Source organism: Teleopsis dalmanni, chromosome X, assembly GCF_002237135.1.
Source record: "Teleopsis dalmanni isolate 2A chromosome X, ASM223713v2, whole genome shotgun sequence".
Taxonomy (NCBI): Eukaryota; Metazoa; Arthropoda; class Insecta; order Diptera; family Diopsidae; genus Teleopsis; species Teleopsis dalmanni.
Window position 1 is genome coordinate 8,448,055 of NC_051848.1, and position 13,642 is coordinate 8,461,696.

General features: G+C 32.3%; 1 protein-coding gene across 1 annotated transcript; it reads right to left on the minus strand.

The window, feature by feature from the left end:
* Window positions 1-10,080: 10,080 nt before the first annotated feature.
* Window positions 10,081-11,580, minus strand: LOC119687507 (uncharacterized protein K02A2.6-like). Its single transcript, XM_038101840.1, has one exon. It carries the CDS (start codon window positions 11,578-11,580, stop codon window positions 10,081-10,083), a length of 1,500 nt encoding a protein of 499 aa, XP_037957768.1.
* Between the last annotated feature and the right edge of the window lie 2,062 nt (window positions 11,581-13,642).

Genomic DNA, 13,642 nt, shown 5'->3' on the forward strand with positions numbered 1-13,642 from the left:
TCGTTATTCAAAGTTGAGAAGCAACATTTATGGACATATTGCCATCACATCCTCTTTCAATATTCATATATGTGCTTCTTTGACCAAGCTGATTACCAATTCTGTTGCCGATACATTCATGATGTCCTGCCATGACAGCTCATTAATTCAACAACCTCTGGCTGCCTACTGTCAACTACCGACTGCCCACTGTTTTCTGCTTGTAGAATTCGATTGTTGCAATGTCTTCGATGTGATGACCAATTCCGTTATTCCGTTTGGAATTTTGAATTTAATAATTGCTGCTTGCGGTCATGTTTGACAAGTGCTTCTCTTCATCTCCTACAATCGCATACAATGCATTCTCAGTTATCATCAGGCACCAGCATCATCAGCATCATCATCATCATCATCGGCATGCAGTTATGTTACGAGATGAAGTTCTGCGAATGCAGCACGGGCTTTTGCATTTAAGAGAAATTTTAAAAATTTTTCAATATAATTTTTTTAAAAAGAAAAGAAACCAAATATCAATTCACTACTATATATATTTTTAATCGTTTAAACTTGCCAAAATAGTATTTGAATATATAAAGTTGAAATTGACTTGCGAAGATCTCCATATACCATAATTGAATAAAATGTCTAAAAATGGAATAGAATAACATTGTATATAGCGATATTGGGTTCTTGAGTAGAAGAACAAAAAATATCCACTAAAAACAGTTTAAAGTTTAAAAATAAAAAAAAAAATACTTCTGACACTAAACAGAATTAATATAATTTATTAATATTGTGCAGCGACAAAGCGTTGAACTAATGTACTTGTAAAATTATCTTAAATTATTTTAAATTATCTTAAAAATAATAAATTTATTTCCGAACTTAATTTTTACTTACATTCATACTTGCACACACCGCATATATCATAAGGTAAAAGAGAACGATAATATCTTCCAAAAGTAATTAATCTACGAATAGCACAAAGTCGCCAAGGACGCTTGCTTTTCATCTAAAATATAACTGTTCACCTGTTCGTCTGCGTGTCACACTTCCGATTGCATAGTCGGACTATATAGCGGAGTCATACTGGGACAAAAATCAGTTTTAATAGTGATTTCATGGAAACGGTTGCTGTCTTAGATTACCGAGAAGATTGCCAACAATAAATTTAGAAGCTAATACTGGCGATGAGTCTATTTAAACACTAGATTTGTGGCTGTAATTATTGCAGTATATTTTACGCAAACTTATTTAAAATCAATGTGTAACATTTAGTGGCAAGAGGAGCGGGGTATACTACAAAATATTTTTTGTTCATATATTTTTTTTGTAATTCACTTATTTATTTCTAATAAGAGTAAGAAGTTATTTTATTTATAATCACATCTATATGTACATAAATATAGGTATGTAAGAACTAATGTTGTTATAGAAATTATAGTCAAGAGGTTTATTTGATCAAAATATCACTCTTCTGTTATTGCTTTCTCCATAGTTTCTATAATGTTTCTAACGATCCACTATGAATGTTGCAAATGTTAGTACTTAAGACAAATATATTATCTGACTATTACTATCTAAATAATATTATTTATGTTTAGATTATGTTTTCAAAGGTGAGGATCTGTCCTCTTCTGATCCTTTCTGAATTCACCACTAAAATCCACACTCTTTGGATTTAAAAGCTGTGACACAGATTTTGTAGTTTATACTTAACAGAAGATATTGCAGCTGTATTCCTTAAAAGAGATCCTTAAGTAGTAAATAGAAACTGATCTCGGCGTAGTGGAGAAGCGAAAGGAAACATAACAGTAGTGAGAAAAAGCGAAAGAAGAAGAGGAAAATGAAGTTATTGTAATTTACTTCTCGTTATTTATGTCAGCTAAAATTGCAAAATTGTTTCTAAGATATATACTGCACTACTCCTTTACTTCAGCGTCTATAATTTAAATCATATTAGATAAAATAATGTTTGAAGCTGTGTTTTTTCGATATATGTTTATTTTAGAAATTTCTTAATTAGCAAGTATGGGCAATTAATATATATTTCTATATACCTACTCGTATATAAATGTGAGCAGGACATACCATACCTAGTGGTACATCTACATCTATCCTCCTACACTATTTATATTCGGTTACACTATGCACACATGCAAACCACAACAAAAGCGCTTAGCCTTAAGACTCTTCCCTTGTTTGCCGTTATTTCTTCCTTCCGGTTTCGGTGTTTTGTTATACAACAACAAAAACGGAAGGAAACCAAAACAAACTTAACCAAAGCAACAATATCAAAGCGAAAGAAGAAAATTGACGAAGGCTGTTTTTCAATAAAAAACCAAAAAAAAGAAAATATGTATGCAAAAATATGTAATCAAAGATAAAAAATACTAAACGCTGGCATACATTGCCTTGGTTTTTTGCTGTTTTTCCACAATAACTCCTTTTCTTGTTCTTGTCCGTCGGTGCTTTTCCGTCAGGAAAATACGTTCTAACCTTGAAATAAATAAATTTGTATATTAGCTAAACACTTTGTGGATGTAATGACATCAGCTCCTTGTGTTTATGTTGTCCTTTCGTTATTCTCTATTTTTCTCTCTAATATTTCCAAAAAAAAACTATTGATTGCGTGCTTGCAGGAGGTCATAAAGTAGTCCTCCAAATTTTCTTTTTTTTTTCAATGTGGAAATATTTTAAAATACCTTCAAATCCTTGAAAGAGCCAATACTTTTGCGGGTTAATTAAAATTTAAAAAAATATGGATTGTAGCTTCTTTCTGATAAACACCGGTTTTTAATAATCTTTTGAACTCTATAAATATTAAACGTTTTAAATGTTTAATAGGATAATTTTCTTAGTATTTGTACGTGAGTAAATATAAGTAGGATATTAGTAAATCCATACTTTTCTGTGTGTAATAAATCTACACAACTAAAATATAAGTAAGTATAGACTTATACTTACTTCAATGAATGATATTAACTATAAAATTAAATAATATTAAAATATACTCTAATTTAAAATGAATTTTTATTAAATAAAAATATATAAAAAAAGAATAATGGTCTTTTTTATAACTTTAGCCCTAGATTTAAATGATTGTTGAAATTCAAATCAATCGTGTTTGACCTAAAAAACATAGCGTCAATACCCCCGCCATCAATTCTTTATATGTTATGGATTTTGAAACTTCATATTCTTTAGACCAAAGCCATATTGAAACACCTTCATAGTATATTTTTCACTTTTTATCACTTTCTGGGTTCATAATATCAAGGCGATCAAATGAACGCCAATTATCATATTTATTGTTGCTATCAATGTAAGTGAAAAAATTGGGTAAAATTGATACTATCAACTATTTTGTATCTGAGTCGTACTTGTAGAACCAAATTTCATTACTTGCCATAATTTTATTAAGGCTCCTATACTTATTATTTTCAAATTTTTGAAAAAACATTATGCAATACGCATATATACTTTTCACTGAGTCTTAATTATATATAGAGAAACCCATTGTGGTGGTTTCTCCATTTATTCAAGCTGACTGTTTAATATTCGCTATACAACGTTGATATTTACGTCCAGTTAATCATATTCTGGATGAATCTAGAAAATTTATCAATTTTGAACTTCATCAGAAGAAAACTTACATTAACAGTCGAGGATTTTGGATGACTTACGCGAGATTCGTCCACGATAGAAACATATTTCGTCTGTAATTTCCGAAACCACTTCGAAGTGGTCACAAATGATCGTCTACTCTTTTCTTATGCTATTTGCCAGTCATTTCATATTTTCGTAAGCTTAACGTTACACCGAAATCCGTTAACAATAGTAACCCGAACATCTGCTAGGATGGTGATGAAATTTACACCGTCTCTTTGTCATTATGTCGCATTAAGACTACTTACTGTGTGACTTCAAATAAAAGATCGCAATAATAGATCTGTTCCACGAGCTACTCGCAGTAACTTTGAGTGACTCTTTGTATACATAAGAGCTTTCCACCAGCAAATTTCGTGTTAAAGAGAACATCTGAAAGAGATTAACATCCCTGTTGGAATTTTAAAATGCTACATAGACTTTACACGAACATTTTCTTTCAAGTAAAATTTGTCTTGATGTGTGAATCAGCTATTTTGGTTTGAATTTAAATTTTCGAATTGTTTATTTGCGCGGCTTTGTAAGAAATTCGAAAACTTGCATTTAAGTGTTTATATGTATTTAGTTTATTTTTTAATTATTTATTTTATTAATATTAAAACAAAACTTAATTCTAACTTAAAGTACCCTTTGGACAATAATATGTAAATAAATATTTAATTCTAACTTAACATATTCTTAAGACAAAGCTGTGTAAAAAGCGAAATCTGACACCTTATTTGTGTTACGCTACGAACGCCCAGTTAGTCGGTACTTACCGTAAGAACTTAAGCGCACTTAAGCCAAAGTGAAATGCATAACCAACCATACCAGTGTATTTGATGGGAACGAAATAAACAAAGTTCGTCACATTTCACTTTGACCTAAGTTCTAACTGTATGTACTGACTACCATATTTGAGCCTTTAGTTTTTATTTTAAATGTATTTTACTCGAGTTTTACTATGAGTAGCTCGTGGAACAGACATAGTATGTCAAATCAGCTGGCGTTTATTGTTTTTGCGAATTTTTGTAAGTCCCTCCGTATTAGTGCTATTCATATTATTTAGATATCTTAAAAACCAAAGTTATTCCATTGATCAGATAGCAAGAGAAGTTCCAAAGTTAAAAAAGAAATCGGATTCATTGTAAATCCGAAGTCTTCGAATATCCGAAGACTCTGGACAATACTCGAAGAAGTAAAGCGAAAGTACAAAATGCAAACTTTTACTTTTGTTCGAAGGCTCCCGATTTACTAAATATCAAATTTATTATTTAACTCCGAAGACTTTGTTTGCGATCTGATTACTTGGATTCTCCGAATACCGAATATCACATATTTTGCGAAATCATATTTATCTTTACTTTATAATAAATTTCAACATTTAGAATTAATTTCCAAAAGTATTCATGAGTAATCAACAAACATGTCATCTATTAATTAAAGAGATTTATGTGGTGCAACTAAACAGTTTCTAGTTATTTAATTTCCACCAAGCAAATATAAAGATTCCCAACACTATTTGCCCCATCTAATAAATTAATAAACCGCTTAATACAATTTCTATATTTTTTGTGTAAAAGTACAAAAGCATATAACATTAAACCCTATATTTCTGCTGCAACTATTCTTAAAAAGAAATTATTTCTGAGTTCCTTTTACTTTTTCCAGGGTGAACTAATTTTTTTGCCATTCAGTTCCGACGATTGCTCGTTAAGTTGTGCATAAAAACATTTTTTAAAAATTTTAAAGTTCTTGTTTTCTGGTATTTTTACCTTAAAAGGACATGCTCATATCCGCTCTTCCCCCTTTCCCAACTTAACTTCCACCTGCATCTTAGTACAAAAAAGAAGAAAAAAATTTGGTATATAATCATATATTCTTGTCTTTCCCCATCATTTTATGATTTTAATTTTGCTGTTATTTATTTACATTTCACCCCCCTTTCATGGATTCATTTCTTTCGTGTGAGGTTTCGCCAGTCCTGGTGCATGTGACTCCGGCAAACACGAGCATCATCATCTGTCGGAATTACGTTCCTATCCTATTATGCGAACTAAAGTGTCCTTTAATTTTGATCTGTTTTCGTACTTTTTTATGTAAATTCACATTTAAGTGTCTGACGTATTTTGTCCAGATATACTTTATGAGATATAAAACACAGCAAACACAAAAAAATATCACAAATATTTTATCTTTAGTCGAAAGTTTTTAAATAGTTGACAGTAAAATGTTGAATTTTTTCATTTTAAAGAATTCGGAGATCCTTAATGCAGCAGGCGGAAGAGTGCAGTGAAAAAGTGAGCAATTTCAGAAGCTCACAATGATAAATTGTTTAAATTTATTTTGATTTAAAGTTGACTGCATACACCAAAACACCAAAACACAAAAAAAAATTAATAAATTTATTAAATTTATTTTTACTTTATTAAAACTTATCATTTTAAAATAAAAAACATATATATAGATTTATTTTTTTTTTTTGGAAAAGAACTTTTGTGTACTGTAGTGTGATTAATGCCTTGGAAAAGCTTTGCCCACACCTGACTAAGTGATTTTAAAATTAATTTATAATTATTTCATATTACATCATTAAGTGATTCAGATTAAATCACCGCTGAATGCTCCAAATAATGAACTTTAATGCAAAAGTTTACTTTACTTAAAGCTGCTTAGCGAAAAATGATGAAATTAAAGTTGGCAAACCAAAACTTAATCCTTGTCATATTGTGAAACTAAGCTGTGCCCAGCACTCATCCAAAAATAAACAAATGAAAAATAAAATAAATTTCGTTGAAAATAAAGTTGAAACCACAGCAATTTGTTCAAATTAGAGCTTGACCTGTAACTTCAGGGCATGTGACAACTAACCAGCAGGAAAAAACATCCTTGTGAAGAGGGTAATTCATTGGCAAAGGTGTCACTGAAATGTGTCTGTAGCGCAAATAAAACACACAAAAACTTTAGTCGTAATTTAACATTATTTTATGCCATCAGTTTGTTCACATTTAATTTTATTTTTTTAATTTTTTAATTCGCAAAGAAAATATCTTTAACTAAATTGCAGTTTGCAAAAATAATCGTCATGCGTTTAAACACTTAAATAGTAACAACATATATTGCAGCAACTTACATAGTAGCAACATTTATAGTAGCAACATTTATAGTAGCAACATTTATAGTAGCAACATTTATAGTAGCAACATTTATATTAGCAACATATATTGAAGGAACTTATATAGTAGCAACTTATATAGTAGCAACTTATTTAGTATCAACATATATAGTAGCAACTTATATAGTAGCAACATTTATAGTAAATATATATATAGCAACAACTTATGTAGTAGTAACTTATATAGCAGTAACTTATATAGTAGCAACATATATAGTAGCAATATATTTTGCAGCAACTTGTATAGTACCATATATATAATTACAACTTATATAGTAGCAATACAGATCTATGATTACTTAGAAAGTTATCAGGACATACCAACTTATATAGTAACCACATACATAACCACAACTTATATAGTAGCAATACAGATCCATGGTTTACTAGAAACTTTATCAGAACATTTTAAACTAGAACAGATTACTAATTAGTTCCAAAGAACTTGATTATAATTAAATTTATTTACTTTATCGTTGCAATGAAATATCGCTGCAATGTCACTACTATTCTATTCTCAAAACATAATTCCATGACATGTAACTTTGTTCCATATCTGAAACTCAAAAAGAAATTTGAAAAATAATATTTTCTAAGAATACGGATAGATATGATAATGATGAAATCATTTTGCGAGCTCAAGAGCACACCTCAAAATATGTACCAAGAGTGCCCCTCAAACTGCAAGATACGACGATGTCATATGTGCATAATACTCGTAAAAGGCAACTACTATGAAGTGGATCAATCAAGTAAACAGTTAAGGACATATATAGTTATATAGTTTATAGTTATAGTTATAGATAACTATAGGTTAGGTTAGGTTATAAAGTTTGATATAAAAAGTAATAGAATATTTAGATAACAAGTACATATATATGAAGAGTTGGCCTTAGTTATCGCAGTCACTACTTCAACACATAATAGGAAAAAGTTGAATGTACGCATAGTTAGTCATTCGCATAAATTCTGACTCAAAAGCACTTGCTTTTTTACTTAAACCAAAAATTTTTAAATGTTGAAGTGTAAAACAAACCGCATTGGTTGCCCTGTTGGTGTCATTTTCAACGCCATCAAGAGCCACCAAAACTTTTGACCACGTCGTTAAACGGAAGTAACTGAGTGGCTTAATGGTGGCACTTCTGCTTTCATTTGTTAAAAACTTTTACCAACATTTACATGCATTTAAAAATTTTAATTTTAATTTTAATCTTAATTGCCGACACATTTAAATCTCTGCCAGACAATAGGCAAAAATGCAGTTACGAGCCAAATAAACGCAAACAAAACGACGAAAACCTGACATCCGCTCACTAAAATGTCAAACTGCCACTTGAAGTCATTGCTGCAAGAAGTTCTCCTTTTTCATAAATTTCGGATTTTCATTTTATTTATTTTTGAAATATTCCTTTTCTACTACTTTGCACAATAGATAACGACTACTAATAGACACCGAGCGGGAAGGAGGAGAGGGGTACGTAACTTTAAGCTTTAACTTTTGCACTTATTCTGTGAGAGTGCTGTGCGGTGTCATAGAATACGACTCTGCATTGTCCTTAGTGCACAGGCGAAAGACTTACGAAAAAATTTGCGGTTTCATACAGTTTCATTAACTTTTTCCTTCCAAGCCGTCCTCGCCGTCCTCGCCATTCTCGCCATTTTCAAAAATAGTTTGACATTTGACCTATTTTTGTTGCAAAACTAAATTGTTTGTGAACTGAAAACATTTATGAAAATGGGGAAATACCAAATTATCCTAAGTGATGAAAAAAAATTCATAAAAAAAATAAACGAAATCTGAGTAACATAAAAAAAAAATAAATACTTTAAGAAAAGAAAATAGAATCTTCGAAATATAGAAATAAATTTAAATTATATCAATAACACTACTATTATTATTATAATATCGATTTTAGTAGATTAATACTTCACTTTTTATATTCAATAATTAACGGCAGAAATTATGAAGTGAATTTTAAAAATATATGTAGGATTCACATCATTCCATATTCTACTAATTCGTTACTTACATTGCAAGCGCCGTTCCAGCAACAACATCAGCAATATCAACAACATTACTGTCTGCGACAGCAATATACGCTAAAAACAACTTCTTACCAAGCCCTGAAATTATATGCGAAAACTGACACACATACCAACGCCGCGTTATCGCATCTCAGAATGGTTACAGGCTTCTCGGAGAGGTGTGCAGATCTAAGGTCAATTATTGCTTAGTCTGATAAAGTGATAAGCATTAATCCAGTCAAGACGTAAAGAGAGGTTTTGAAGATACCTTGAGTTAATAAAAAGTAAAAGTGCTCAACATAGTCTAGACTTGTTGCCGACATGGACGTAGCCAGTAAGTGGGCCAAGAAGGAATCATATATGAAGAAGTGTACTTGATATAAACTAACGCGCAAACAAGAAAGACTATTGTTCAGAAGTAATAAACATCAACTCATATCTCATTGATAGAACTTCACCGTCGAGATATCACATTTAGGTGGCGTAGAATGTACCAACGCCCTATAAGCTGTGTAGTGAAATTATAAAATGTATTTTATATAAATTATGAAGTAATATTTTAGTCAGACTTTAAGGAAGGGTCCACTATCTCTATGTTCGTTATTGACTATCCTCATGCTTGCAATGTAGTGCTTACAAAATGTACAATGGTCGGTTTTAAGCGCAGACCAGCAAATAGAATTAATAACGGATTGGAAAAATGCAACAATTAAAGTACAACTTGGGAGGAGTCCTATTAATATTCAAAAATATTGTTTATTGCTGATCAGACATTTGAACAAGGTTCACAGGTTATATGACACATGTGATGTCACACATATATCATATAGTACTCTAGTATTCAACCCCCACTAAAGTAGGTATGGAACCGTTCATACGAGTGTTTTTGTTCGTGTTGTTCAATGAAAAAATCCTCAATATTGTGTTGAATGATCCAAAAATCAAATTGCGTGAGATAACAGAGTTAACAACCAAATCATATGAAATTGTATCGAATATTTTACATGAATGGTTGGCTATGAAAAACAGTTCGGCAAGATGTATGCCTCGTTTGCTCAAAATTGATTAAAAACGACACCGACAGCCACTTCGTCATTCAAAACATTGTTAGAAAATGAAGTAAATACAACCGACAAGATTGACAGTTTATATTTAACTAAATTTTGTTTACATTTCATTACTTAAGATTGCTTAAACTAATGCAAAGCATACTAGATTATAACACTTTCTCCGCCCTTAATTTTTGACAAAGTTTAAGTTTTCCTGAAATCGTCGGATTCAAATCGAATTACATCCTTCCGAATACGACCACTTTTTCGAAGTTGAACTACTTCGGTAGAACGTTCTTCACTAGGCATTAATGTTGATTGGCTAGATGAAGGCGGTGTGGCATTGATGAAATTTGGAGCGAATTCAAAAATTGGTTGTGAAGAGAGGTCAGAGCTACTTCTAGTTTTAAGCTGATTAACATGACGTTTGATGTAACCAAAAGATGTGTTCACTCTGTAAACCATTTTACCAAGTTGTTTCACAATAACTCCTTTTATCCATTTTTCCCCTCTTGCGTAGTTTCGAGCGAAGACGGGTTGCTTTAGACTGAATTTCATTTTCCGTTTCGAAGCTTCAAGGTGCTTCCTAGGCGATTCAAACAGTTGACTCAACAAGGTACGAACAGGCCTTCCATGTAAAAGTTCTGCAGGTGATTTACCCTCAGCATTCGGCATTGCACGATATGTTGCAAGATATTTTGATACAGCGAATTTGAGAGACAATCCATCGTCAATGTTTTTCTGAACGGCAGTTTTAAAAGATCTGACGAATCGTTCGGCTAACCCGTTTGAGGCTGGATGAAACGGCGCTGTTGTTATATGTTTGATGCCAAGTTTTGAGCAAAACTGTTTGAATGCTTCAGCTGTAAATTGCGGACCATTGTCACTTACGATGGTTTCTGGTATACCTTCCAGAGAAAATATAGAAGACAATGCTGATACGGTGTCAACCGTTGTTGTTGTAGATAGTTGTACAACGAACGGAAATTGCGAGAAAGCGTCGACACAAATTAGCCACATTGAATTACAAAATGGACCAGCAAAGTCGATATGTACTCTCTCCCAAGGTCGATCAGCTTCAGGCCAGCTTAAGTATTCACGTGCGTGAACAGGATTTGCAATTTTGCACACATCACAATTTTCAGTTAATTGTGCGATGTCTTTGTCAATATTAGTCCACCAGACATGTTGTCGAGCTAACTGTTTCATTCTCGATACTCCCCAATGACCATCATGAAGAAGTTTAAGCACTTTCTGCTTAAGGGAGGCTGGAATGACAACCCGGTTGTACTCCGTCTGGAGGCAAAGTAAATTGTTGTTTAGTATTAAAGCAAAGCGATGATTGAAAAATGATCGAAGATCAGCATCTTGAGGCATTAGCTTTTCAGGCCAACCGTTTGTAACGAGAAAATAAACTCGGCGAAGAATTGGGTCATTTTTGGCATGCTGACGAATTATTTCAGCGTCGATAGGTGTGTTAAGTTCATTGATGTTGAAACAGGATTCTTCATGATCAAAAGTTTTATCTTCACCAACAGGTAAACGAGATAAAGCATCGGCATTTCCATGCTCAGTAGTTTTTACAATACCTGTTAAACTGTTAATTGTTTCAACAGTACCAATGTTGTGACTTTTACGACGGTAATCTTTCTTCTTGTTTTCATCACCTGAATTACGTTTGTTGTTCTTGTTTTGTTTTGACATGCACACTGGCGCAATATGTCCAATTTTGCTACATCTATTGCATACAGCATTTCTAAATTTACAGTTTTCTCTTGCATGAGAGTTTCCACAGCCAGAACATGATTTGAATTTTACTTTATTATTGTTATTGTTGAAAACACCCGGTTTTTTTATAATTGTACTAACTGAATTAACAGGCATTGAATTTTCAATCGTTTGTTCTTTAATTGTTGCCACCGTTTTAGTGGTTGTTTCGTACAATTCTGCAATCTGTAAAACATCAGCAAGTGTCGGCTGGGGCTTTTGGAACGCAGCCGTGCGCACTGCATCGTGCGGTGTACGTATAATAATTTGGTCACGAATCATATCATCCACGAAATTGTGCAAACAATTCTGGGCTGAGCACGAAAAGTTACACTCTCTTGCCAATCCGCGGAGATCTGCTACCCACTCTCTGTATGATTGATGTGGCTTCATTTCCCTTTTGAAAAAATCGTAACGTGCAGCGACCACATGTCGTTTCGACTGGAAATGATCCGTTAGTTTTTTCGTTAAATTTTCGAAAGATTGTTCTTGTACTTTCGTGTTACCGAAAAGATTTTTTAGCAGCTCAAAATTTTCTGTGCCAATCCAAGACAAGAAAAATGATTTTTGTTTTTCACTGCACTGAACTGAATATGCTAAAAAATGTTGGTTAAGTTGTTCTAAGTACGATTCCCAGGTTTGCTGTTCTTTCGAAAATTTGTGAAATACTGGAACAATGTTGTTATTTCTTTCAGATACACCGGCAGTACCTTGTTTTTGGAACATTGAGTCCATCCACTCACGTTGTTGTTTCAGTAAATTTTTTGAGAACTCTTGTTGTTCTTTAAGCAATTGCTTATAAATTTCACTTTCGCCCGGCATGATTGTATGTAAAATTGAACGGTACGAAATAAGCGTGAAAGCGATTGAATAATTGCAGATTTTTATCCTCGTCGCCAACTGAAGTAAATACAACCGACAAGATTGACAGTTTATATTTAACTAAATTTTGTTTACATTTCATTACTTAAGATTGCTTAAACTAATGCAAAGCATACTAGATTATAACAGAAAATGTTTTAGCTGACAAGTATAGTCGAGTAGTAACAATTGATGAAACATGGATACATTACTCCATACCTGAGGAAAAACAATAAGCCAGAGAATGGGTACAGCCCGGCGGTAATGCTTCCAAACGACCACAAACTCAACAATCAGCGGGAAAAATTTTGGCTTCAGTATTGCGGGATTCAAATGAAATATTTTTCATAGACCGTTTGGAAGAAGGAAAAACAATAACATCGAACTACTATTGCATATTATTGGATCGATTGAATGAGGAAATAAAAAAAAAGTTTCTCAGAAAATACTTTTATTTTAGCAAATATTGTGGTGAGTAGGGACCGGGTGGGTAAAATAGCAAGATCGGGTAAGGAAAATGATCATGCGCTATTGTGTAGCATTACACTTTTTGTTTCTGTACTGCGGTATATTTTCACCGCATTACACAAAACTTGGAATATGATTTGAATAAACCAGAAGATTTTATACACAATGTTCCGAGCACCTCTTAGTTTCTTTTCTTTATTTTCTTTGGTATGATGGTAAGATCACATATGTTCAATACATGTGCCAAAAATTCATAAAAAATAAATTTTCTTTAGCAACCCAGCAAGACACAGTTTGATCCATCATCGAAGATATCTCGAAGATATGGAAGCATGCGTGCAGACCGATCGATCCAAATGTGTGACGGAAGACATTTTCGAACAAATTAACCAAATGCCCTCGAAGACAATTTGCGTACGTGTCTCGAAGACTGGATGCGTCCATGTCTTGCATAATGGACGCATTTGATGGAAAATTGTACGCTTTAGCGCGCTACTCATTTAATATTATAACAGGTAATTTATTTTTTAAAATAATTTTTTATATTATATTTAGTTAATAATAAATTTTATTAAAAATTAAAATTATAAATTTAATTATAAAAACAAATAAATTTAAAATATGTGATTGGATCTATAGACAATGAATATAAACTTAAGAACCAATAAGT

What these genes read in the sequence shown, in the direction of transcription:
- LOC119687507 (XM_038101840.1), bottom strand. Translation starts at nt 11,580, where the DNA reads ATGTCAAAACAAAACAAGAACAACAAACGTAATTCAGGTGATGAAAAC.